Below are 26,500 nucleotides of genomic sequence, written 5' to 3' on the forward strand. Positions count from 1 at the left end.
AGACAAATAGGATAGTGGGGAATGGATGCCCTTCCCATTCCAAAAGAAAAATCCTGCTTGACATGCTGTGATACAATAGAGAATTCATTTTATTTACCAGATGAATAGACAACATGAGTAATGAGCTGTTAATCAGTAAAACAGGAAAAAATAGCAAAAGAAAAACTTCTTTCAAACTGTTTACTGATTTAGCAGTCTAACAGTCTTATCTCCCTTCCTCAGCTGTGTTTTCTGAGTCAGCAGTAGTTAAATTTTCCAGCAAGCCCTACATGAAAGAAAGTGTAAAGGGTGATTAGGGATTTCCAGTCAGTGATCTCACCTTTGAGTGGGACAGTCAACGCATTTACGCTGACATTCTTTCTATGAAGCAGTGCAGTGACAGCTGTAGTTGCTTTCAAGAAGTCATCTCAAAGGTGGTCTGCAGTATCTAATACCTTAAATTTTCTTAGCACAGGAGACAAGTCACCTTGAATTTCTTAATTTTCCAAGTTGGTGACAATGGCAAATTATTTTGGAGTTACCTCAGCAGTGTTTTTCATCTGGGTTATGACATTCATGGCTCAAAATTACTTTATAACAGGTATGTAAAGTTCTACTTTTTAAAGTCTCCTATTTGAACAGTAAAGTACTTGAAAATAGTAGCTAGATTTGCAAACAAAAATGGGGGGAAGGGAGCGTGTGTAAATGTTTCTGGCATAGGAAACCACAGGGTTTTAAGAATACAGTGCAATGAAAACTACTTTAGCATATAGGGGAACTTTCATTGTTAGTCTAATTTAATTACTGTCTAAATGCTGTAACATCATTGTCCAAATGCTACAGAACTGCTTGTTTTAAAGACATGGTATTGCAAGTTCAGATCTATTGAAATGTGATTTTATTTTGTATTATTTAAAATACCACAGCAAACAGTTTTGTACAATCCTTAGAGAGCAAAACATGCATGAAACCAGTTCTCTGTGTCTGTGATAAAATGCAAATCTTTAATGCAAAGTGTTTTGCACTGATTTTGCAATATCCTCAAGCTGTCTTGATTTGCAACATTGAAGGAAATGTGTGGCAGGGATCTTGCAGTTCATCTCCAGGGCAGTCATGCCTGTCTTCGGTTCATACAGTGCAAAAGTTCCTATTTTGTATAAACTATCTTTTTGAAAAAATTAACATAGGGAATTGCCAACTTTATGGCACAGTTCTTAGATAACTCTCCTCCCTCAAACATTATGATATGAACCTATTTTTTCAATCAGGGTCATATAATATCCCTTTTTTCTATACGTTAGTGAAATTTTAATGTCTTCTCCTTCAAATTTCATGATCAACTTGAAACAATCTATTCTAATTGCAATAGCTACTAGGATATCTTTAGATACTTAATGTACATCAGATGTTTCCAGATGTTTCATTGTAATTTGCAAGGACTAAATGCTTGTTCTACCTATGTAAAAGAATATACACCATTGTTGCAGACAATTGATTTTCTTTTCTACTGAAAGGCTTCTGAAGGAAACCTGGACTGAGTGAATTAGATGTTCAACTCAAGTCCTATTGAAATTCCAGAGGATTGGAGTACCTAACAACAGTAGTCTCCTCCAGCAATCCTAACCACTGAATAATTTTCATTGGAGAAATGGAGAGCTTGAGTCTTAAGACTATATTCCTTCTAGCTGTTAGGAGGCTCCTTAGTTTCCCTCCAAGCCTCCCTTGGGGTACCTACTCATGCACCCTCTGCTCATTGGTCCAAGAGCTCCAGTTAAGCTCAGGGCTGATCTCCAGCTGTGTCTTCGAGCTGTGTTGTAGCATGCCCCGTCCCCTCCTGTAGTGACTTACTGACTTGGCTTCACGGCTGGACTCTGGACATAGGCTGTAGGTAGCCTTGTCTCCAGGATGAACTTCAGGCATGTTATAGGTAGCACCATCTTCTGCTGTTCCCAAATGGACTTTCTGGATGAACCCTGCATCTGACTCATTGTCTGGCTGTCTCTGGGGCTGCCAGTGAAACCTGCCCCTGTCACCACTGTGGTCCTATTCAGGTGCTGTGGGACTGTGCCCTGGTGGGTGAGGGCACTGTCCTGCCTGTGCTGTGGTCACCCTCGGCTCCTGGCTCCGTTTTCATTGTGGAACAGCCTCATTCTTGCTGCTCCCTGACAACAGCAGCCAAAGCAAACTCTCTCTAATAAATCAGAGTGAAGGTGTGGTGCAAGGCAAAGAGATAGAAACAACAGCTTCCCCAAAAAAGTAAGAAGAGAACTAAAGCACAATAAAGCCAATACCTGTAGGTTACAAAAATTGAACAATTTTCCTCCCATCCTGTGACAACTTTGTCTTGTGGTGAGATTCTTCTGTCTAGGTCTTCCCACCTTTCTCCGTAAAACAGATTTTTTCACAGAAGACTCAAATACTGAGGAGAATGTCCCATTATTAGTAGGTTAACTAAATAGAGCAAAGCTTAAAGTACAGCTATGTGCAGCTTGTGGACCAAAAAGGATAATATGCTTCTAAAGGATTATTCTGTCTCCTGTACAAACTCAGTTATCTTTACAACTGAGTTCAGAGGTGATTTAAGAAGTGATGAAAAGATTTGAAGAGGCTACTGTTCTCTTTCTGGATTTCTTCCTCACACTGTAAAACCATCTGGAATTTAGATTGAAGGTGATAACTTTTCCAAAAATTTTCTTTTACTTCACCATTTTGTTTTAAAAGGCTTAGCGAATTCTAAAGTACAACTTTGGTCAATGTCCTACAGTCACATTTCTTAAGACTTAATTTTCTGGTACTGAATTTTTATATTATGCTATGTATCTATCATACAATTCTTATGTAAAAATATTTGTCCTGTAATTGAATGACTAAAGACTGTAACAGTTTACAAGTATCTAGGCAACTTTCTAAGGTTTCAGGAAATTCCATTCAGTCAGCGGCTCAGCTTTATTTGAAATTTGTAAAGTTGGTCATTGAGAAACTTTCATTCTCAACATTACATTTTTTAAAAGTTGTATTAGCTCAAATCTAAAGATAGGAAAATAATTGACTAAGTAAGCAATAAGAGTAAGAGTGAAGTCTGGGCATAAAAAGTAGTAAGCGGAGCAAGGAATTAGGCATAAACCCTAAAGGAGGAGTCGGGTCTTGAAAACTAAGAAAGAGGAATTGTGGGATGTGCCTCAGCAGCTGAGACAGGGAGTTATTCAGGAAACCAGAAACAATTCTCAAGAGGACCAGGAGAGTTGCCTGTTAGCAAAAGGGAATCAAGAAAACTTAATACTGGAACACATAGAATAGAATAGAACAGAAAGAATAGAATAGACTATTTCAGTTGGAATACTACAATGATCAGACCTACAATGGTCATCTAGTCCAACTGCCTAACCAATTCAGGGCTGACCAAGTTAAAGCATGTTGTTAAGGGCATTGTCTAAATGCCTCTTAAACACTGACAGGCTTGGGGCATCGACCACCTCTCTAGGAAGCCTGTTCCAGTGTTTGACCTCTCTGACACGGAAGTATTTTGGCCAAAATTAAGACATACAAGAGGACATTCATGAAGACAGGCTGGCTAAAAGGAAGAAATTTGACAGTGTGAATCATCTTCACACAGGGACTACTTGGATAGACTTGAGGTCCTTGATATCTACACACTTATCTTCACTGAGCCATAGGGCTTCTCTGCACCCTCATGCAATATGTTTGGGCTTGTCTTACATTCAGGGCTGGATGCAGCCACGATTTGGCTATGGGGACTGCTCAAGTGTTCAGTGGCTCACCTGCCATGTGACTGGGTCTACACCATACCAGGAAGTGTTAATGGGAGGCCACAGCCTCCATCGCTGCTGAGATAAATCCACATAATTCAATGATTGCTCTACCAAACATTTAAGTCCAATTAAACTAAATGAAGGACAGCAGAGATGCATCTTTTACCAGAAGCCATTTCCAACCCCACCACACCCAGTGGGAGCAGGAGTGAAAAGCCTGCCTTTCTTTTAGCATTCCACACAAGCTTAGTCATCTCTTTATCCCCTTCTCATAGTGGGAGTGGCTTGGCTGCTAGTTCTGTCTTTTCATTCACAAAATTCAATTTAACCTCTGTTGCTAAGAAGTGATGTGGTAGATCTGCAGGCAACACTTCATCCTGCCTTGAGAGTTTGTGGATTGCCTGTATTCTGACGCATAGATTTTATGAAGTATTCATTAGTGTACATACCTGGTGAGCACACAGTCTGAAAAGCATACTAAGCAAGGAAGTAACACCTGTGGCTGTTGGTTATCTGAAATGTTTGCAATGAAATGTTGAAATGTTTCATTTAATATGGCAATTACAGTATGTAACTCAAAAAGAAAAAAATCTTTTTGCCAGTATATGCTTCTGGTGAAATATGGAGGCAAAAGAGTAATATCCTTTTTCCGTGTCTGTGTCAAATCCTGAATTCTGTCCTATGTCCTTAACACAGGCTAAGAAAGCAGAGCAGGTGTAATCAGACCAGAGCTATGCATTTCCTGGTGCAGGTGTCATGAATAGTGTGCCAGCTGTGGCTATCTAAAAAAGTTGGATGAACTGCCTATGGCGGAGGAACGGGGGAAAAGTGTCATAAATTCACCTGGCCTATCCTCTCTTTTCCTGCTGCCTGCCAAGCACTCAGTAAATTGAACACTTGACAGTGACTGGGGGGTAGAAGCATCATGCCAAGATAGAAAAAAAAAAAAAAGATAAGTTTAGGAGAAATAAGGAACATAAGGAATGATAAAATCTTTATAGGTTTATTTTCTTATTGGTATATTAATTCCAAGAAAAATTATGTATAATAGCTTTGATAGAACTCATACTGGTAAGAGTGGTGTGCTGACAGATTCAGTGCCTCAGTGCAACTGTTAGTTTTACCATTTTAATTTAAAAAAAAAAAAAGGAAAAAACACCTGTCTGATTGCTCTTCCCATTTTGCATGAATAAGTATGTGTCTTACTAAAGACACATAAAAGTGTCTTTAGTAAGACACAGACTCCAGGTAATGACTCAAATGCCAACTGTATCTGCATTTAGTCTAATAACAGCCAAACCTCTTGAAATTCTAGACTATTGTGTTAAGAAAATATGTTCTATTTTTAAAGTATGTCTTTTTTGCTAGAAATTAGTTTTCTACTGTCCTCAAGGTAGAAACTTTTAACAATGTTCAATTCAGTTGCATGTGATCTTAAATTCTTCATGAGGAAAAAAGTGTTAATATTCAAATACTAACCTTGAATATTTGTGTCTAAATTACAGGTTCCATTCTTTCACCTTGCAGGATCACAGGTGTAGGAATTTATCTTGAAGGGAAAGTGAATTTCTCAGAAGCAAGTAATGCATGCAATCAACTTAATCTACAATTGGCAAGTAAAGACCAAGTTGAAAAGGCTTTGAAACATGGCTTTGAAACATGCAGGTATATGACATCAGTTAGTGTCTCATTACCTTTAGTGAATGCTTTTACACACATCTGAGGCTGGTGATAAATCTAATATTAAAAGGACTGATGGTTTTTATTGTAGCTATGGATGGGTGAAAGATGGATTGGTTGTCATTCCTCGGATAACATCCAACAAGAAATGTGGTAAGGGAAACGTTGGACTAGTGCTATGGCATGCTGAACCCTTTAAAACATTTAAGGTTTACTGCTTCAATTCCTCAGGTATGTAAGCATGACAACTACATTTTTTGTGGTTTGGTTTTTATTTTTTTTTTAATATCTGCATGAAAAAATCATAACACGTGAGTGAGTTCTTATAATTTGTTGGCCCTTCCCCCCTCCTCAGTCTTAAATGTTGTCAAGCTGTACTTAGCTCTGTAGGGGAAAAAAACTTCCAAGAAATACAAAAGGTCAATTCACTTAATCTGAATTAATAATTTGGTGCTGCCATGAAAGCTCTTGAAGAAGAGTTGCTTTTACCATTCTGTAATGTTGACACAATGCTCTGAATATGTTTGGATTATTTAGGCACGTTAATTTGAAAGACAGTGAATCAAATCTTTAACCAGGGTGTCTGTGTGTGGTGTGTGTGTTCTTGCAAAAAGACCAAGAGTGGGGTACTTCAGGAAAAGTTGAATGTTTTTTGATAAAAAGAAATGTATCCATTAAACTAAATTAAAATATAAGATAGAACAGCTGAGAGACCATAAAATTAACTAGATTCCCAATCTGTTGTCAGTAAAATCAAACAGCTTCCTTTAATGTGCATCAACCTATGTGTGAAAAGACCTGTCCTTCCCCTCATTCTTGACTGTCTATTCCCAGATTGAAGATACAACAGTGGAACTTGGGCCTTGATATGAGTGAGATCTCCTCAGCACAATAGATCAGTACCGTTTCTTAATGACTTCTGTGGTATTAACTAAAAATAAGTATTTGACTAGAGGCATTATGTTCCTGCTAGTGTCCCATATCTATGGTTATTATGTAACAACTATCGCCATAATTAGACCATATGCAGGATCAATAAATTATTTCTAATCAGTCCCTAGACCTTGCCAATAAGTTTTAGATCACAAGAGGAAGAGATTATGTACAAAATCCTGAAATTTTTCAGGAAAGATGTGTGAACAAGGGTTGGAAAGAGCAGGAGAAAGATGGATATGCAAGATATGCCCATGCAAAAATATGAACACCTAAGACCATGTCTGGTGAGTGTGAACATTGGAGCTTATGAAGAGACTGAGGATAAAGCTGTTAGGAAGAAGGCCATGCCTTCACCAGTAGGACTTTGTTCTTGATCCTGGGCCATTTTAGTGAAGAAGGGTAGGTGATATAAGTAGTCATCTTACAAAGTATCTGACTGATGATAAGAAAGCACTGCAGAGAGAAAACACCATTAAAAATTGACTTATCACCTAACCTGTAAAGTTAAAAATGACATGATTGGGCTAACTTAGTTTTTTTCTCTACAGTCCATAGCTTTTATTGATGAATGCATAAGTGAATTAGTACTTGGGCAACATGCTCTAAAAGAAGCTGCTCCTCTTGGTACTGTTATTTCTTCTCTTCCTATGCAACATGGTGTTTCAGTGAATGAAATGTGTGTCACTCTGCATCAGAAATGTTGGGTAGGTTGGGTAATGCTAAGGAGGTAGCAAGTAATTCCAAATTATTTGCTTTGTTTAGCTTTAATTAAAAAAAAAATTATACTGTTACAGTATGTGAACAAAGTTAAGCTTGCTGAATGGTTAGAAAATAATTTAAAGTAATGTCTATTTAACTTTGGGCTGACTCTACATTTCTTTAACTTAATTGCCAAACTGTTGCCTGTTCTAGGCATTTCTTACCCAAAATATTTGGCAGAAGCTCATTCTGTCAATTTTCTTTGTGCCAAAGAAATGCCAAAATCACTTGAAACCTATGGTGGAAAAAGTAAAAAGCCCCTGCCATTCAGCTTTTTATTCTGTGAGTGTGACTGCGTCATCAGACTTCCCATGGGGATTCATTTGCAGAACAGTACTTACGTTGTTTCCCTGTTATTTATGTTGTAGTCTGCTTGTTACTTTAGTGAAATTTTTATGGCTTTACAGGATATAGAACTTACTAGAAAAGAAGAATTTTCACAGGAGCCTGATTCAGAACTCAGCTTTGCCATTTACATATAAAAGTCCACTTGCACCCACTTCTTACATAGGCAACATTCATATCATTTAAATGACTTAATTCCTGAGTGTGCCTGAAGTTTGTTTCTTCTAGTCGCCATCAGAATCGTGTCATTTTTTTATCTCACACTGGTTTACCTGAAAGTTTTATGGGCTACTTTTGTTTCCAGGAAATCAAAGTAGTGTTCCAAGTATCAACAGTGCATGCATATGTTTTGAACATATACATAATATAATAGAAATATTTTTGAATCATGCATCTGCAGTTAAGTCTCCTGCCCTGCAGGAGGTCATATTATTGTTTTTTATATGCATTATTATTCTAAGTACTTTTAAGGAGGAATCTTGTCATTGGTATGCAATTATAAAACGAACACCACACTTGCTCAAAAAAGCGTTTAACTATGTGAGTAATGATAAAAGGTGCATAATCTGGGTTGTAGCCACATGTTTGAAATAGGCATGCCTGATCTGGGTAAAAGTTTTGTGAATAAAGAAATAATAATTTCCAGAAGGGAATGACTGAGGAACAATTTCAATAAACATGTGTGTACAGTAATTACAAAACTAACATCCAAAACAACTCTTACGTATTTCCTTTCTCTGCTGCAGATGTTCACATTAATTCCTGTAAACCAGACCCAACTACAACCATACTACCTTCATCGAGTGCACCAACGGACTTAACTGCATATTCAGGCTCTGATTTGACTGAGAGCATCACAGCAGTGTCCAATGTGACTGAGTCAGAACAATCCCTGAAAAATATAAAATTTCGCGTAATATGTATAACTGAAACTATATTACCAACAGAGGGGACTACTACAAAAATGCCAGAGGAATACTCACTGACTCACTCTCCTAACTACACTGCCCATCCTGCCTTTAAGAATGATGCCATTGTCTTCGGAGGTAAAGGCCATATATGGTAGCTATTTAATCAGAAGAGCTAGTTTATTGCTATTGTTGTTTGCTACTCCAGCATCCATTTTGATATAGCTGAACCTGGAGGTGGAATAGGAGTGTTATAGTCTTGCAAAAGCACAGCTTATAAGGCAGAGGATTTTAAAATATTTTTTAACTAGAAGTAAGATCTTATTTTATACTTTTTGATAATATTTTAATATGAAATGGTGGAAGTTCATTCTGGTTAATGTGATTTGTGGTAAATACATTTCTGAGAAAGTCTTAGCAAACACCGTGTACTCAGAGTAATGCAAAACTCAGCAAGCTCTTAAAAACAAAAGAAGCCAAGAAAGTTTTAAGGAGAACTGTTGTTCTCCAAATATGGAGGTGTTCTCGAGATACGAGGTGTGAATAAGTAATCCTAATATACACCAACTGAGAAATAGACTAAATATGAGGAAAAGCTTTCTAACTGTAAGGATAGTTAATCACAAAAATGTGTTCTCTAGGCAGGTTGTAAAAACCCTCCAATGAGCAGATTAGACAAACATCTGTCAGGGATTGCCTAAATAACTGTTTTAGTTTCTCTTGAAAAAATGAGCGGGAGTAACTAACCTTTTGAGATTCCTAATACCTCTGTTCTTGAGTTGATGTGTATGTACCTCTTACACTAGGCTGTTTTTAGAAGAATCTGGATTTATGCTTATGAGCCTTTAGAAAGTCAGAATTAAGCATATATAAAAACTCTATGCTTACTTCACTTTTATCTCTAGGTATCCCCACTGCACTTCTTGTACTGGCAGTCATCTTCTTCATTATTTCAGTTGTTCTAGCAGTCTGCTACGTCAAAAAGTAAGTTTTTTTCTTTTTTTTTTTTTCTCTTGGACTGAGTTAACTCCTAGAGTACAACTAGTGAATATTTTAAATATATAGCTAAAGAGCAGAGAAGTAATAATACTGACATAACAGTGTAGCACAAAGAACAAAATCTTAAACCCTGTTGTTATGCAGATAAACTTTGTTGTTGCTGTTGCCTATTCCCTGCTTTAGAAAAGGAATCAAAGACAAATATTGCCTATTTTTGATTAGTCAATCATACTTAATGTGAAACATTTCCAAGTGTGCCAAAATAGCAACACTGAAGTGTGCATCTGTTTGTATATAGGCCTGTTTATGCAGTTTTATTCTTGTTTCTTTCTATGTCAGACTCAAAGTAAAAGTTTTTGTTCTTGGACTATGATTGTGTTCAGAAAAAAATAATTGTTGAGCTCATTTGTCATGCATAAAGATCTTCAACACAGTGCATCATTAACGTATCAAAAAGTTGTGTGCATTTCTCACATCCTGGCCCAGATAGCTTTATCATTATGTACCACGAATCCTGAATATACATTGTCTGTTTTTGAAAAAAATACAAAAATATTTCTTTAAAAAGCACGCTGCTTGAAAAAGCACAATGATCTAGCATGCCACTATTCTCTGTGACACTTTTGCTTGAGTATGGCAAAGAAAGTTAATTCTAGATATTTTTCACTTTATTTCTTGAGTGATACTACCAAACTATGTCAGCATCTCTGCCTCACTATCCTTTTTTCTATTTAAAGGTACAAGAAAACCTTCCCATTTTCAAACAAGAATCAGCAAAAAGAAATGGTTGAAACTACTGCTCTCAAAGAGGCTAAGTCAAATGACAAAACACCTGAGAAGGAAACAAAGAATAATGGCAAAAAGGTAGAAGAGTCTAAAACCAAGCCTGAGGCCACAGTAAAATGTCTAGAAGCAGAAGTTTAAGGGGAAGAATGTACACTTCTTGATAGAAATATAAAACAAAGCACACAGAACTTAGCAATGCTTTTAAACATGGGTGATTGTAAATACTCATGAATGAATATTTTCTATATCTTAACATATGAAAACTTGTTTTTTTCATAATTACATCTTTAGCTATAAATGCTTTTGCAGAAGAACATGATATCTTATTTACCTGAAATAAATAAAAAATCCATATTACAGCTAATTTTTCATCTTTAATAAAGAAGTAATTAGGAATATGCTATTAACGACATGCAGTTGTGTTAACTATTTGCACAGAATTCAGACCAATATATAATGAAAAGGATTTCTTTATCTGGCTGGAGGATGTCTCCTAACTTAATGTCTAAAATAAAATTATGATACTGTAGCTCTTCCTCATGTAGATTAGCTTATTTCCATTAAGTAGTTGCATACTATTTTTAAAAAGTCTGTTTACAAACAGAAGAAATAACTCTGTTTACAGGTGAGTAAAAAAATCAAAGGATCATCCCACTGTCATTCAAATACCCAAGGAAGGGTACAAAGATGCTGATGTTTATATATATACAGCAACGAATAATATTCTTAGATATCTTCATCATATCATAATTTACTGTTTTATTTATTAAAACCTGTATCATTCTTCTGCATCAGATATTTGATGGGGGGGGAACGGACCTTGAACTGTATCTCAGCAGTTATATTTAAGATCGTTTGTGTATATTTAAGTGTGGCTTTCATAATAAAGATCTCAAGTGGTATGGGATGTTTACAGTACTTCATTTTAAAAAAAAAGTATGGTAGATATGTTTGTCTAGACAACTTATTCTCATGAAAACTGTCTCACAGTAAAAAGAGCTCATATAACCTTAATGTTACAGAAGTAATTAGTTGTTATAAAAGAACACTACCAATTTATTAAATATTTTCTTGAATAAATGGTTTGGATAACTTATTTTTAGTTTTTAGATCAAGCAGCTTGAAAAACATAGTCTTAAATAAAATAGCAATACAACTGCTCAGAAATATTTCTGATAGCTCAGAAATATTTCATGGCTCCAAGAGTCTGGACTGCGTTGAGATGCAGTCCACCACTGCCATTAAAGCTATACTGCTATAGAAAGACTGTGATTCAGTACAGCTTTAAAAACTGCTAATTTCAGATGTCCATCAACGGAATTTCAGCAGAAAAGTGTGCAACAGAGAAAAGCACTAGATACATCCTTCCCACTCAGTTAAATAATTCCTCTCCTTGCAAAATACTGCAGTAATGCCACGTCTCTCTCCTGCCATGTACCTCTCCTTGCCACCTGACTGAAAGCACTCTATGCCATGTGAGCAGTGAGAGTAGACAGCAGAAACAAGGCCACCAGGGAAGGCCACAGCCAACACTTGTCATGATGGTGTCAGAATAGCAAACGGGCTTCAGGATACAGGCAACGCTAGTGGATTCCAGGTAATTTTGGACTTTTTTGTGACATATTACAATTTCCCTTCTGCCTCTCTTTTCCATGTTTTAGTGATTAGAAATTACCTGTTTGTCTATTCTCCTCCCCGCCCCCCCAAAAGATAATTATCTACCATTTCTCTTACTCTCCTACTGATATTACCTCTATTCCACAGCTATCAACTTCCTTTTCTCTCAGATTGTCTCATTCACACCTAAAGAAATTTGGAAAATTGTTCTCTAGTTCCACTCCGGCTGGAAGTTTGTCGCTTCTGTTTTAGATCTAAATAAGGGCTTTTTTAAAGCCCTTACTTTCTAAAAAAATCTATCCTAGCTGATATAATAAGATATTGCCTTAACCTATAAATGTCTTGTTTTATCATGTACCTTAAAAACTCAGATAGCTTTCGTCCTGACCCTCACACTGACACCTGGCCAATGCTTATACATTGATCTGCCCCTCCTTTCCATTACACAATCCATGCCAACACTACAAAGGCTAAAAGGAACCTGTTACACTGTTCTGTATGTAATAAAAGCTAGCTATAAGTACTAATCAACAAGTACTGTGTTTGATATTGTCTATATGTAATGAGTACTACTCAGTCATGTTTGAATTAGACAGTACAAAATGTTCTTGCTCGTTGTTGAATAAAATTGCAAGTGATGTGCCACTACAAAGCAAACAGGAAACATTTATTTAAATTGTAGACAGAAAGTGTCAAAAAACCAAATCCTAAACTGGTAGTAGCAGAAACTTAAGAGAAATTCTTCATTATGTTTCTGACTTTTCTCAAGTGTCGTGTGCTTTTTTTTACGAGACATTCTCAACAGCTATGAAGTTCCTTGATGTCTCAGAGATTGCATTATGCTCAAGTATCTTTGACAAATAATTAATTCCATCTAGCAGGAGGTCACAGTTTGTAATAGTCATTTGACAGTAACACTACTCAGATTCCCACACTGAGGCTACAGATGTTTGCTGACCTTAGGCAAAAGGGGTGGTTGGCCTGCAGGAAATACAGTGAGGTTCCCAGTCCAGCCCAGTCCCTGCCTGGAATACAGGGGTGCCTTTATTGTGGGAAGTACGTGTGTCTATGTGTGAACAGAAGCAGGCAGGAAGGGGAAGTACTACTCCTTTTCTCCTCTTTAAATTAAAAGGCCAAACCCAACTCTAGAATTAAACCTTGAAGCATCAGGATGTGGATGACCTAGAGGATGTTCTAGGATTTCTGTTCCTAAATGGCTTGTTATCATTTATGGGTGTTGGGGTTTTTTTTGTGGAAAGGTCAGCGAGCACTGCCCTTTGGCACACACATCCAGCTCCCACATCCTCCACACAGACTGGGGTGCTCTCTTTCCCCTCCGCTGTTCTGGCAGGGTGGGGGGTGTTTTGCACCAGCAGTTGCTGGCCTGTGCTGATCCCACCAAGGCAGGCACTCAGACTCCATTAAGTATCATTTAAATTGCTATTTATTAGAGTTAAGAGAAAAGAGAGAACAGCATAGGTAGTCTTACGTCCCTTCAGACGCCGGGAAACCTGAGCTGTGCGGCATCGAGCGGGCGTCTGCTGAGGGTGCAGCAAGGCCCGCCTGTGGACAAGTCCCCCCGATTTGGCCATTCAAGTCGTTTCTTAAAAGAAAACCACTCTGCACACCGCTTCTACTGCAGAACAGGAACGATGCTCCGGCGGGGCCTGCTCTGCTCAGCTGTCAGGGGATCGCCGACTCCCCCACGTGCAACGGTCTCCCAGCCCGGATCCCTACGCGGGGGGCGGCGCCGGGCCGCGCGGCGTCGCGGGCGACGAGGAGGGCTGGCAGCGGCTCCGGCGGCGCCGCCTCCCCGCTGCTGGCCCGGCCCGGCCCGCCGGTGCTGCCGGGGGCCCTGCGGGGCGGGCCCGGCGTCCGCCGCCTCCTGGCAACAGCGCGAGCCGCGCGCTGCCGTCACCGAGCCGCGCCGGGAGCTGCCGCCGCCCCTGCGCCTGCGCCGCTGGCCGACTGCCGGGGCGCGCGGGGGAGCGGCCCCGCTCCGGTCCCCGTCGGCGAGCAGGATGCCGGGGCGCTGGGGTGAGGTTGCTGGCGAGGCCCTCCGTCCGCGGCCTCTCGGGGGCTGGCGCGCGGCCCGCAGTCACGGCGCCCTGGGGGGAGAGCAAGGCCCGGGCCCGGGCCCGGGCCGGGGGAAGCCGTTGGGTGCGGGCGCCCTCCCTGAGTCGGAGACGGGCCTCGCTGCCGCGTCCGTCGGGGCGGGAAGGGTCGAGTGGCGGTTACCCGCGGGCCCGACGGCCACGGGGAAGCGGCGGGGGGCGGGGGTGCGGACCGCGCCCCGCCCCGCTGCGCCGGGCGGCACGGGCGTGACGCAGCCGGGCTGGGGCGCGCAGGCCTGCCTGGAGCCCGGCCGTTGAGGAGAGTTAACCGGTCAAGGGAAGCAGCTGCTGTGCCTTGGCCGCTCGGGGCTGGCGGCAGCGCCCTGCTGCTCGTCGGCTCCTTTCGGAGGGGCTGGAAAGGAAGAAGGCTCGCGGTACTCCTGATTTATCTGCGTGTAGTGTGGTGTGCTTCTGATCTTGAGGCACGTACGAAAGGAAACACTTCTGCAAACGCCTTTGCATGGGGGGTTTTGTCCAAACTTTTCTGCGAGATGGACTTGTGTTCTTAGTTCAGTAGGCTCACACGTGGCGCTTTGCTTCCTCAGGAAGACTGCGTTTCAGCTGAGGGAACACAGCACCTGGAAGATGTGGGATGGGCTGTGTTTGAAGGGTGAAGGGCTATGCCGTTGGGAGGTTGTGCTTCCAGTGCATCTTCTGGGGGTGTGCGCAAGGCCTAGGCGGCGGAAGAGGAGAGGATTGGAGGGTAATTTGGAAGGAGAACAGCGACTTGAGGGGGAACAAACACATCTGTCTGAGAACAGAAATCGGTCACAATTCAAACATTAACTTGGAAGTTTATTCTCTTGTGTGACGTACCAGAATAGTTCATACAGTGCTCTGATATGAACTCGCTTTATGTATGCTGTGTTTTTCTTACACGTGGCAAGATCTTGATAGCTGTAGACCATGTTCCTGGGCAGTTTTATGCCCGAATGCAGCTATACGTACATGCAGGATGATGTTCTGTTTTTCTGTGATGTCTCTCGTAAGGGCGTTTGTAATGCACCTAGTATCAGATTATTCCATATTTAAGTTAAGGTTGATACTCTGCAGTTAGCTTGCCATTGGAGACCTCTATCTGCAGAATTCTTAAAAGGGTGTGAAACTACTGGTTTGCATGACAAGCGACGAACTCTTTACAGACAGAATTAATTTGCATGCCTCTGCTATTTCAAGACAAACAGCAAAGAGAGATTTTGGGGGAATGTCAAATGGGAGGGATCAAGGGGAGGAAATGGATAAAGGCTCAGAATCAGAAGGCATAGGGTAGATCCTTATGCAGACTTTTGGGGAAAAAGATACGAGTGTAAAGGAAAGGTGAAACAAGTTGAAGTTGGAGAGGTTTGAGCAAATCAGTTCTGTGATACATCCTAAAGTTGAGTGTTTTGTGCAGATAGGGAGATTTCTAAATTGGTTTATACTGACATGGATTCCTTGGCTTACCAGTTTAAGAATGCTGTGAGAGTTCTTTTGATCTGCCAATGTCAGTCTGGTGTAAGAAAGCTAATTCCTAATGTAATGTCTGTGTACAGACATAAATTGATATGCTTATTTGTAGACATTCTGACTTTCACATGCACAAATATTTAGGAAAAACAAAGATTGTCATAAATTGCCATTGTCATCTTAAGATTTTCTCTTCCATTCCATTGGATGTATTTGTATGTGTGTGTTGGAGTTGCTGAAAGATCTGCATGAAAAATTATCGCTATTTAATATAAGTATTGCTGTAAGCAAAATAATACATTTTTCATAAGTTGTTAATGCCACATTCCAGTCTCTTCTAAGTCTTCTGCTTTGTTTCTGATTTGACTGTTCAAATTGTGTTACTGTATAATATTAGGCTGGTTAGTGGGTAGCTAAACTCTTACACTAAAAGAAAATGAGGGAGTAGCCATTCACAGAACACATAAATGTAACTCTCTAAAATATTTTTAGCAGAGACTCTACAAGCGAATGAGAACTTCTTTCTACGGAACTGAGGTGAAGAACTTCACCATGGGTCAACAAATTTCAAACCACACACAAACTGTAATTAACAAGTTGCCAGAAAAAGTAGCAAAGCATGCCTCTTTGGTTCAAGAAAGTGGTTTCCTAACATATGAAGAGTTTCTGGGAAGAGTAGCTGAACTTAATGATGTGTAAGCCTTACTTTGTTTCCTTCTTTTTTTCATGTTTTACAGAGACCTTGTATGCAATATATTCTCCTGTGCTGGCTAAGCCAGAACTGGCCATCTGGTTTTGAAATGTTTCCTTCAGTTCTTAAAGTTTCTGTAATGGTTGTAATTACACTTCAAAACCAAAGCCATTTCTCCTCCTTAAATTCACTGTTCTTCAATACTCTTCTTCCAGCAAGTGCTGTTTCTCTCTTAGAAGTTCACAAGAGGTAGACATTTAGCAGTATCTTTTTGTTAGTGTTACCTGTCTCCCTTACTCTTCCCCCCTCCACCAACTACCTAAAGATGCAATGCTTCTTCCTCTCGAGTGCCCATCATGTTTGGTAGGAAGTAGCAATACGAGCCGTATAAAGACAATACAGCCATACTAGGAAACTGGTACCTGAGACAGAACTGTTTGTGACCCTCTCTCCCACTTCTGTGGACATGCAATGCTGTTCCTCATTAAAGATGAGATGTGCCTTACTATCTGAAACCAGTGACCAAGATAATCCCAAACAAAAGGCTGAATAAGTAAGAATTTTCATAGCCTGCCTTTTGTTTGACTGATACGTTGATGGTAAAAAGAAATGAAAAAAAAAAGCAGAGTTGTAATTGTTATGGTATAAAATGATATGAAGTGGAAATGTACATGCTGAAAAGGGACTTAGTAGTGTGTGGCTTTTGGTAGTGTTTGATGTTTAGCTATAATGTGAATTTGTATTCGGTTTAGAAATTGTCTTATACAGTGTCATACTTTTATGAATGACCTTCAAGAGCAGATAGCTGTCTTCTAGGTAGACACAAATAGATTTTGAAGCACGTTACTTTATGTTTTGCCTGAGAATCTAAGCATATGTCAGTGTAATTAACTCCAAAATATCATTGTTATTCAAGTTTTTTTATTTCTTTACAGTGTTTACTTCAGCCTGAATGTAACATAGCTTATTCTGATTCTTATGGAATAGACCTTTACATCTGTGTCCCATAACAAAAAAAAAAAAAAAAAAAACCAAAAAAACCAAAAACTCCCAAATCTCAGGGTCACCTGAATCTTTCACCTGACTGCTTCATTATTAATATATACTAACAAAAATACACCTCATCTGCATGTGTTGGTACTTGCGTGCTTTTTTTACATACATGGTAAGGAAATAACCTTTTTAGATTGGACCACAAGATTATATGATTACTGTAATAAACAGTGAAAGTATGTATAAATTAAAATGTCTATAAAGGATACTTGCTTGCTGATACTGGATCAAAAGACTTGCACATCATTTTCTGAAATTTCCTGTGCAATTTAAAGTGAAATGGACCATGTATTTTATATTTCAAGACATGCTAAGAAGGTCATTACTCTTTAATTTCATGTATCTGGGCAGTATTGATAAAATCTCTTTAAGGATAAAGAGCACATAGGTGAACAATAACTAATACCGCAGTGGCTGAGGTTGCTGATCTTTGCATGTCTAGCATGTGATGTAAAACTGATGTTTCTTTATTTCAGTACTGCAAAATTGGCTTCTGGACAAGACAAACATCTGTTATTTGAAGTGCAGCCTGGTTCTGATTCTTCTGCTTTCTGGAAGGTGGTTGTTCGGATAATATGTACTAAAGTAAGATTGTTGAAAATTTTAATTTGGTGGGGGTTTTGTGTACAGATATTTGAGGACTGTCACTTTTACTGGTAAAATCTAGTACCTGCTACATATATTTTGAGTATATATTTTGATACAGATGATGTATTCAAGGATACTATTTGAGATAAATTAAGGCTAAATTCTAAGTTTCTGCAAAAAGCAGGTTAACAAAAACATTTTCATAACTAAGTTTAAAGGAATGGTATCTTCCAGTGGAGCGCTTACAGCCCATTAGTTACGAATTCACATGATTTGTGAGGTCAAGTCGTGGTAATCAAATGGTACAACAAACTGGGAACTATATAGTTTGATAGTAGTAGAAGTTAGTCAGCAATTCCAAGCATTATTAGTTGAGCTAGTGTAACTGTATCTATTCTGATTCCTTAGAAAACCAATCTAAAAGTTAAATGTTTAACTTAGTTTGAAGACCATGACAAAACTTACTATGTTTGCTCTTTCTAATGAGCTTTTTCCCCTCTTTATTCTGTCAAGTAACATCCTTAATTGGTCCTGAATCCACTGAGCAACCTTAACATGCAGTTTCAACAAAGCCAACTCTCAAACTTTGTTTGAAACTAAGAGTTTGTAATTTTCTGTTTGCACTTGGTTTTCATTAAGGCAGCCATCATTGTAGGCTATTTTAAGTTCAAATATGAAATGACTGATGATTCTGTTCTTTGTTCTAAGTTTAGCCCAGGTTTTTTAGGCATTAGGTCCCTACCCACAACCTAATCCATTTGAGTAGTGATGGTAATTGTCTTGCCCTAAAAATGTAGTCCTAACTATGGTATTCCTCATGATGAAACAGCAGTGTTTGCAGGTCTTAACTCTTATTGAAGCAGACTGCAATTTGCTATTATAGTGATGGACACTTGGGAAAGTAGCTACTGCCATGAGAATTGCAGTGCAGTCAAAGAATTTTGAGCAATGTCAAGTAAAAATCTGATATGTAATTGTAAACAATTCTTATATCTTAAGATAAATAAAACAAGTGGCATCGTGGAAGCTTCCAGAATCCTGAACTTGTATCAATTCATTCAACTTTATAAAGACATCACCAGTCAAGCAGCAGGAGTTCTTGCACAGAGTGGTACTTCTGAAGAAGCTGCTGAGAGTTTGATGTCTGTGTCATCTTGTCAGGCCAGCTTGTGGATGGGAAGGTATTTTGATATACTCTAGCTTCTGACCACAGTTACAACATAAATATTTTGGAAGTTGTGTGTAAAACCTGAACTACAGACACCTAATGATCAAAACTGCATGCTCTTGGCAGATGCAGACTTTGTATCATGACAAACATGAATAGCACACCTTCTCTTGTACCAAGAGAGCTGTAGTGTACGTGGGTGAAATTCTGTTGGTGCTACCATACCTTAGCTTCAGAACAATCATTTTAATGAGCAGTTCTAATATAAACATGGTATATGTTGAATCTCCTGAATAAGGAAACAGGAGGAAGTGGAATCAGCTGCAGCTACAAATCTAGGGGTTTTGACAGTGTTTGTTTAAACAGATTTTGTTATTGTTCCACTTAAACTTTCTCTTCCTCTCTTACATTTTGGCATGTGCAAGTTCCCATCTGTTGCCACTAGAAACTCATCAATTATAGTAATAATTTAACTTGTAAGACTGGAAAAATGTGAACTGTCTCACACATGTTGACATCCTGCTTTGTTAACTAGAGGAAAAGCAAAAAACTGAGGTCAACACCTGCAATAACTTCAGTTCAAACTGAATGTAACACCAAGAAGCTTGTCACCCTTTCCTTATGCGCAAATGTTGCTACCAGTAGTTCATTACGTTTAACTTTCTGAATTAGTTCAGAGTTCTAACTCAGTTTTAAGTGAGGTAAAGATAAGTTTTATAAGAAAAAGTAGTAAATGGTATAGTTCTCTATATCAGCCAGTGAAGAGCTGGTAGCCAGGTATTTTAACAAAACAAGTTGCTGAGCTAGTTAACTGTTTGTAGAATGTCAGACTCCAGCTGTTAGTATGAGAAAGGGGTTGGCTATGTTGTCATTCTACAGATAGAGCCCACTGGTTTTTCTATGTCCGTGGATTGCAGAATGTGTTCTTTTCATTTAGTTTCCTGCTTCTCTTGTTTGGGAACAAATAATCTTAAATTACTGGCTCTTCTGAGTTATTAAAATGCTAGAATTAGGTAGCAAATTGTAGACGTGTTTGGGAAAGCGTATTTTCCTGCTCTTTCTCAAAGATATATGGTTATACTAGAACACATGTAAATCTGGAAATAGCCTTTTACTTCAAACAAACCAACCAAACAAAACAACCCCAGATGCTTATGCAAAACAACTTCATATATTGCTAAAGTCAATGAGTAGATACAAGGTTTCCTAGCTGAGTTTCTTTTTCAATTTTCAGACTTTGAGATGGGGGACATGAGCATCTTTCGTGTTTGTAAACTTAATTGCTTGAGGTAGTATTAGTGACAAATAACAACAACGGAAAATGAGTATACTTTTCTATATGCTGGTAATATGCTGGAATTTAGTGAGCTTGTATCTTATCCAAGTTTTTCAAGTCATTAAGGAAAATACAGGCTGAAGAACCTTCACGTATTTTACACCAAGGAAATCTTCTGTTTGTTTTTCTGTGGTATCCTCCCATTTGCCTGAATTCTTCTCACCTTTAGACACTTCAGCTCTGCAAGAGCTAGCTGTCACTGTCCAAAAATAGCAAATATTATCTGTTTCATTCTTCTTCTTATATGAACTTCTTCCACTGGAATAATACCCCATTTCCCTAGAACATCCACTTCCTATTTGGAGCATTCCAAAATATCCGTAAGTGGTTTATGCTTTCTGATAATGGAGAGACAAGCATTTCCTTAGGCTGTCACTCTTGTATTTTACCATTTCGTCAGAAACTTAGTCCTATGGCTAAATCTTAGGTTCCAGAAACTTTATAAATAGGGCATCCATTTTAAATATAATTGCTTGTATATACACCAGCAAATCTCAAAAATTGAAGTGTTATCAAAGGTTAGTACTCAGAGTTGCATGGGGAAGGGAAATGAAAGGGAGCAAGTCCAAAGAACATAGTGAGCTAATCAAAAGATGCGTTTTTTGGAAACTGTTGTCCTCACTGTATGCGAATCACCATCTGTAAGTCTACAAAAAAAATCTTCTAGCATTCTAAAGTAATTTCTCAAAAAGCAAATTGAAAAGGAAACCCCAAGGACCTACTGAAGAATAAACCAAAAGCATGTTAATTGCTGTCCATTAGCTGGCTAATCTGTACAGTTAAAAAATTACTCTCTATTTGAAAAGCCCCCAAGGTACCTAAGCAAAAGCGTCCTGGTCAGTAGTCATTAAGGTGGACTGTCTCTCCTGAAATGCTGTTCTTTCTAGAATGGTGCCTCTGTGCCCCAAGTCACAGAAGGGATTCCCAAATCAGGATTTTTGGAAAACCTAAACATTTCGGAACACTTACTTGGCTGTCTTGGAAGTGAGCCATGACTATAAAATTAGGGAACTTTACATGTCTAGTTAGGTCAGTGAAGGCTGAGGATTCTCTGCACCTTTTCACACTTGAGAAGTCTTAATAATGCAAATATTTGAGATACTACTCTTAGGAACTTTAGATACAGGTACCTATTATTTGGGGAAAAAAAATGAAGACAGATAAAATGAAAGTGTCTGTCCTGGGGACCGATCTAATTTTTTAGCTTTTTTTTTGGTTTTGTTTTTTGTTTTTTGTTCCCTCCCCAACAAGAACACCTAGAAGCTTAACTGAGCTTAACGGGAAAAGCTGTGGTAATAGTCAGCTTGAGAGTCCTGATTTGAAGGAACAATCATAGGAGTGTGTTGCAAGCTAAAACCAGCCTTTTCAATCTAATGAGCAGTTTAGCTCTCGGCATTTTGATGGCATGTGAAATTAGGGAATATGCATTCTAGTAGTGATCCTCTCAACACGCATGTTTTTATCTAGAATATAAGCCAGTACGCAGAAATTTGACAAAGTTCATTATGAAGTAGTTCAGCCTGACACTCTGTGAAAGGAAGGCAGATTCTTCTCCTGCCTTTAATGTAAACTGTGTTTCTGTTCTTTTGCCCAGTCATGTGATATGTAACAGTTAAAACTTCTCACACTTCCTTATTGATATGAAAAAGGATTTGCATAAACCTCTGCAACACCAAAAGCACCACATGACGCAAAAAATAAATGCTTATTCTAACTTAGTTTAGTTCATTTACTGCTGTTTGTTGGTAGCTTGAGGCTATGTCTGCTGACATAGGCTGGTATGATGTAACTAGTCCATTCACGAAATTACACGTTCCTTGCAGATAAGCACAGGTGTTCCTTTCTGTCCATCACTAATTATTATGAATAATGTAGTAACTAGTGTAGTTACTAGGGCATAAATATAAAACATACTAGTTATCTGGGAGAAAATACTGTCTTCTCTTCTGCAGGGTTAAACAGTTGACGGATGAAGAGGAATGTTGCATCTGCATGGATGGGCGTGCTGATTTAATCTTGCCGTGTGCTCACAGTTTCTGCCAGAAATGCATTGATAAATGGTAATACGTATTAAAGGATATTCATTATTTTATAGTACGTACTGGTTATCTGACGTGTTTCAGTTTGGTCTGACAAATTCCTTAGTTCCCATGTAATTGAATGTCTGAAGATATTTGCACGCTAATTTACATATGATACATAACAAGCTTGAGTAAAATCAGACTGCAGCAGAAGGAAAGAAGGATTTCAGAATTTGTAAACATCTTATGAAGATTTCATTTTGTAAAAGGAGATGTGAAAGTGCTTTTCAACATTTGTTTTGTAATTTCTTATCTCTTTTTATTGTTGTAAAATTAAATCATGGTATTCTTGCTCGAGAACTAGAGAAGACAGGATATATGCCAATGCTGGCATGTTATGCTTCACAAAATCTCATTAAAGGCTTCTTTTTAAGGAAAAAAATCAATAGTTTGTAAGACTATGCAAATATGAAGGCAAGTTGGACTGTCTTACCACCTATTTGGGAAATAACTATCAGAGGGATTTTTTTCCATATATTATGCTTTCACTTGAAATAAATAGCATACAGTTTACTAATTTTAATATATTTGACTTTTCCAGGAAAAGATTTCTTCTCAATAGCAACACCTTCAAATTTATATATAACATGTATCTTACAATATATGTTCAGCTTTGTAGTAAACTGAACAGCTTTTCAGCTTCTGCATCTGTCTGATACACCAGTTGTTGGAAAACTGAGAGACAAAAATTGGTTTGTGGAGGAGCATAGCTCTTCTCTGGCCATGCAGAAGACCTACAAGGATTAGGCGGGTGTTCTGGCAGTGATTAGGTGATCACCATTAGGTGATACAGATATTCTCCAGTTAAAGGCTTTTCTTGACTAGTTAATGCAAATAATTTTACATTTAAGTCACATAATTTGTGCATAAGAATTTGTTTTGTGGCTTTTTCAAAGGCTTACCAAGGAAGTTACCCTTCTAACACCATGCTCCCACAAGGAAAAAACGTAGTAAAAATCACTGGATTTCAGCTTATAACTAGTCATCCGTCTTTTCTGGGAAAATATTTTATCATCTATCAGCAACACAGGGCTTAGTTCAGCAGCTGTGGTGGAGAGCGGATTATATTCTACTATGGCTAATGATTCAGCTGAACTCTTAACTAAGCTCCAGTTATACCATTCTGGTTTTGGTATTCAATTTTGAAGGTTCATCTCTTCTTAACCTAGGCATATAACAGAGGCTGCCAGCCCAGCAGCATAATTGTTTGGGACCCCTGAGTTGGTCAGTGGAGGGGGATGGGACCCTGAGGGACCAATTCTAAACTTCAGTGGGCTGAATGACCCAGGAAAAGGGTTCCTTTTTCTCCTTACATAGGAAGCTTATGGGGACTGGTTTCTGAAGTACCTCAGCTGAATATCTAAAGATAGGAAGAGTTAATTTAGACCGTGGATTTCCATTTAAACTTTCTGGACAGGTAGCTAGATGCATTCTATTTAACCTGAGCAAACTCGATTATGAGGAACATGACTCCAAATTTATCACACAAAGAATAGAGCTACATTCAGAATTGTTGGCCAATCTTCCTCACCAAGAAAAAGTTTTTAAACAAAAAAATATATAGGTGGTCTAATCCAGTTAACCTGATCATTCTTGAAGTTCTCACTGGGTTGCATTTTTTTTTTTTGTTTGGGGGCTCTTTTGGCTTTTTTTGCCCAGGAAGAGACCATCAATGAAAAATACTAATTTCTCTGGCTTCCGAACAGGAGTGATCGTCACAGAAGCTGTCCTGTCTGCCGTCGGCAAGTGACTGGGGCAAGTGATTCTTGGGTGGTCTCAGATGCGCCGACAGAAGATGATATCGCTACTTATATACTTAACATGGTAGATGAGGCGGGCCAACCTCACAGACCCTGACACTGGCCAACAACCTGATAATAGCAGAAGCACTTGAAGCTTTCGTTTCCACAAACGTCTGTTTTTACCTCTCGTTGCTGTTCTTCCACGATCTGTCTTTTACTTCTCTTCTTGGCTGCTGTGAATCTACGCTGCTCTCTTAAAACACAGGGTATATGAGCCAGTGTATGTGTGTGCAGTCTTAATTATTAATCTGTACTTCCAGTAAACTCTTTGATCATTAACAAAGTTTATTTTAACAACAACTTTTGATATTAATTAACAGTTCGACTACTAGATGAAGCAATTTGTAACAGCACAACTACAACTGCTAACTGCTGTTTGAACATCACTGAGTACTGCTACAGAAAATGAACCATGTCAGATGGCTTGACCTCACAGTTCTTGTCCTTAAAAGCAGTCCCTTTTAGTTTCATGACAAATGTGAATAAAGATGAGAATAAAGTTAGCACTAGTGATTATCAGTTTGAAATTTTACTGCTGAGACTTGGAGATGTCCCACTGCCTGTTCTTCAGTAGCTGGTTATTGCTGCTTTTAGTGTTTACAGATACTGATTTCAGAATGATCTGTTAAGAGTTTTAGTATTAATTATTTTAAATCTGTTTTGGAGAGTGTAGGCAGCTCTGTAAATGTACTTGTGCACTTCCCTTTATTCTTCTAACAAGATTCTCTCAGAATATTTTTTTTTAAATACAATGATTAGCATAGTCTTATTAGCTTGGAAACATTAAACAGTTTCATACACAATCCTAAAAAAAGTAAAGTAGTTTCTTTATAGTTTTTTGATCAAGAACAGCCAAAATTATTTTTAAACATTAGGCATATCTGAATAGAGTGACTTCGAATTAGCAGTTAAGGTGTAGTTTAGTCTGATGCTGTGGTTTTATCTGCTTCTCTTGAGTTTTTGAAGTGATGAAATCAGAGTTGTAAGGTATACTGACAGTTATAAGGTGATAATCTAAGTAAGGGTGCTGTGCTTTATATCTACAAGTGCAATATGCTTTTATGTAGCAGAGAGAAACTTCTACTTTAATACTAATGTTGCTTGCAGAGAGATGTGCATGTGACAACTTGGGAAAAGGGATATCACAACTGGAGTGCAACAGTGTATTTCTTTGTTTAGCAGAGTAAAATCTTTAAAGAGCTGAGTTTAGACAGTCTAAAATAAATTGTTAGTATTCAGGAAACCCATCTTTAATATATATTAACAAATACTACTCTTGAGGCTATTGAGTGAGAAATACTCAAGTGTAGCATTTGAGGGAATATCGGCATAAATCTTGCTTACTGTAAGGCTGCATTTTTAATTACCATACTTGTTAAAATTTGGTGATGCCATAAGGCTAAGGCCTTTATCACAGACAGGTTCTGATATGCACATTTGGGTTATTTTTCTTAATTGGCTACAAAATAATTTAATCACATTGGGGACCAGATCTTGGGCATTTCTCTATTATACTTCTATTTGTTAAGGAACGTGAATAGCATATGGCACCCATTTGAGCTTGGCGTATGGCACAGTTGTCAAATTTATCATAGATGTTAAGACAGATAAGCAACGTACTCTTCTTGTGTGTATCGTCTAAAAGCCAGTGTGGCTTAGTGTGTAAATCTGTATTTAACTATTGAAAAATCCATTTATGAATGTATATAGCTTAGAACTAATTTTTTCCCTTTGTTAATCCTTTGATATCAATGAGAGATTCTTCAGAAAATGTATGGACTGTTGGGTTGCATAAAGGCAGTTATTATTTGGGCTGAAAATTGTTAATGGTCAGGGATTTTCCACTGAAGTATTTGCAAATACTCCTAATCACACACCAGTTTGGTTTCTTTTGCTTTTTGACCTTGCATTAGTCCATGTTCAGAACTTTAAAATAACCTTTGAATTTTTAAAACTTTTTATATCACTGGAACAGAAAGAGCATCTAAATTAAAGCTTCAAGCTAACTTTATTTTTCAAGTATTTCAAGAATTATACTTCTGAACTCAGATTTTATAAGTTGACTTTCTGCTGAGAACTTACATGAACTTCTTAAAATGTAATTTTGTAATGATGCAAACAGGTTGTTAATTGCAGCATAATGACACTTGCAATTACAATGTAAACTAATGCAAAAATTATTTAAACAGTGAAAAAGTAAACTTTGTATTCTGTACAGCTTTTTTTAATTAAGTTGCTGTAATTCACACTGCTGTGGTGTAGGTACTGTAATGTGTGCCTTGTAAAATATATGTACTGTATGTTATATGGGATAATAGGTACATTAACACTGAAAAACTAGTAATTTAGTACTGGTTGGTATTACCTAGTCTGAAGTGCTACATTTAGCAAACAGTTTTGGAAGAGGAATTTTGGAAAAGGAATTGCATTGGCAGGGACATG

General features: G+C 38.3%; 2 protein-coding genes across 7 annotated transcripts; both read left to right on the plus strand.

The window, feature by feature from the left end:
• Positions 1 to 498: 498 nt before the first annotated feature.
• On the plus strand, positions 499 to 10,565 carry LYVE1 (lymphatic vessel endothelial hyaluronan receptor 1). Its single transcript, XM_075501606.1, has 6 exons — positions 499 to 580; positions 5,255 to 5,414; positions 5,521 to 5,660; positions 8,216 to 8,515; positions 9,283 to 9,361; positions 10,114 to 10,565. Exons 1-6 carry the CDS (start codon positions 499 to 501, stop codon positions 10,298 to 10,300), a joined length of 948 nt encoding a protein of 315 aa, XP_075357721.1. The 3' UTR covers positions 10,301 to 10,565.
• Positions 10,566 to 13,590: 3,025 nt separating this feature from the next.
• On the plus strand, positions 13,591 to 26,467 carry RNF141 (ring finger protein 141). 6 transcript variants are annotated; one of them, XM_075502148.1, is made up of 6 exons: positions 13,591 to 13,816; positions 15,832 to 16,034; positions 17,560 to 17,641; positions 18,671 to 18,852; positions 22,128 to 22,235; positions 23,963 to 26,467. In XM_075502148.1, exons 2-6 carry the CDS (start codon positions 15,850 to 15,852, stop codon positions 24,111 to 24,113), a joined length of 708 nt encoding a protein of 235 aa, XP_075358263.1. In that variant the 5' UTR covers positions 13,591 to 13,816; positions 15,832 to 15,849; the 3' UTR covers positions 24,114 to 26,467. The 6 variants fall into 6 exon arrangements, with proteins under 6 accessions (XP_075358263.1, XP_075358258.1, XP_075358259.1 ...); XM_075502143.1 differs by having other exon boundaries at positions 13,595 to 13,816; positions 17,560 to 17,668; XM_075502144.1 differs by having other exon boundaries at positions 13,595 to 13,816; positions 15,835 to 16,034; positions 17,560 to 17,668.
• Positions 26,468 to 26,500: the final 33 nt, after the last annotated feature.

This window comes from Mycteria americana, chromosome 5, assembly GCF_035582795.1.
Source record: "Mycteria americana isolate JAX WOST 10 ecotype Jacksonville Zoo and Gardens chromosome 5, USCA_MyAme_1.0, whole genome shotgun sequence".
NCBI lineage: Eukaryota > Metazoa > Chordata > Aves > Ciconiiformes > Ciconiidae > Mycteria > Mycteria americana.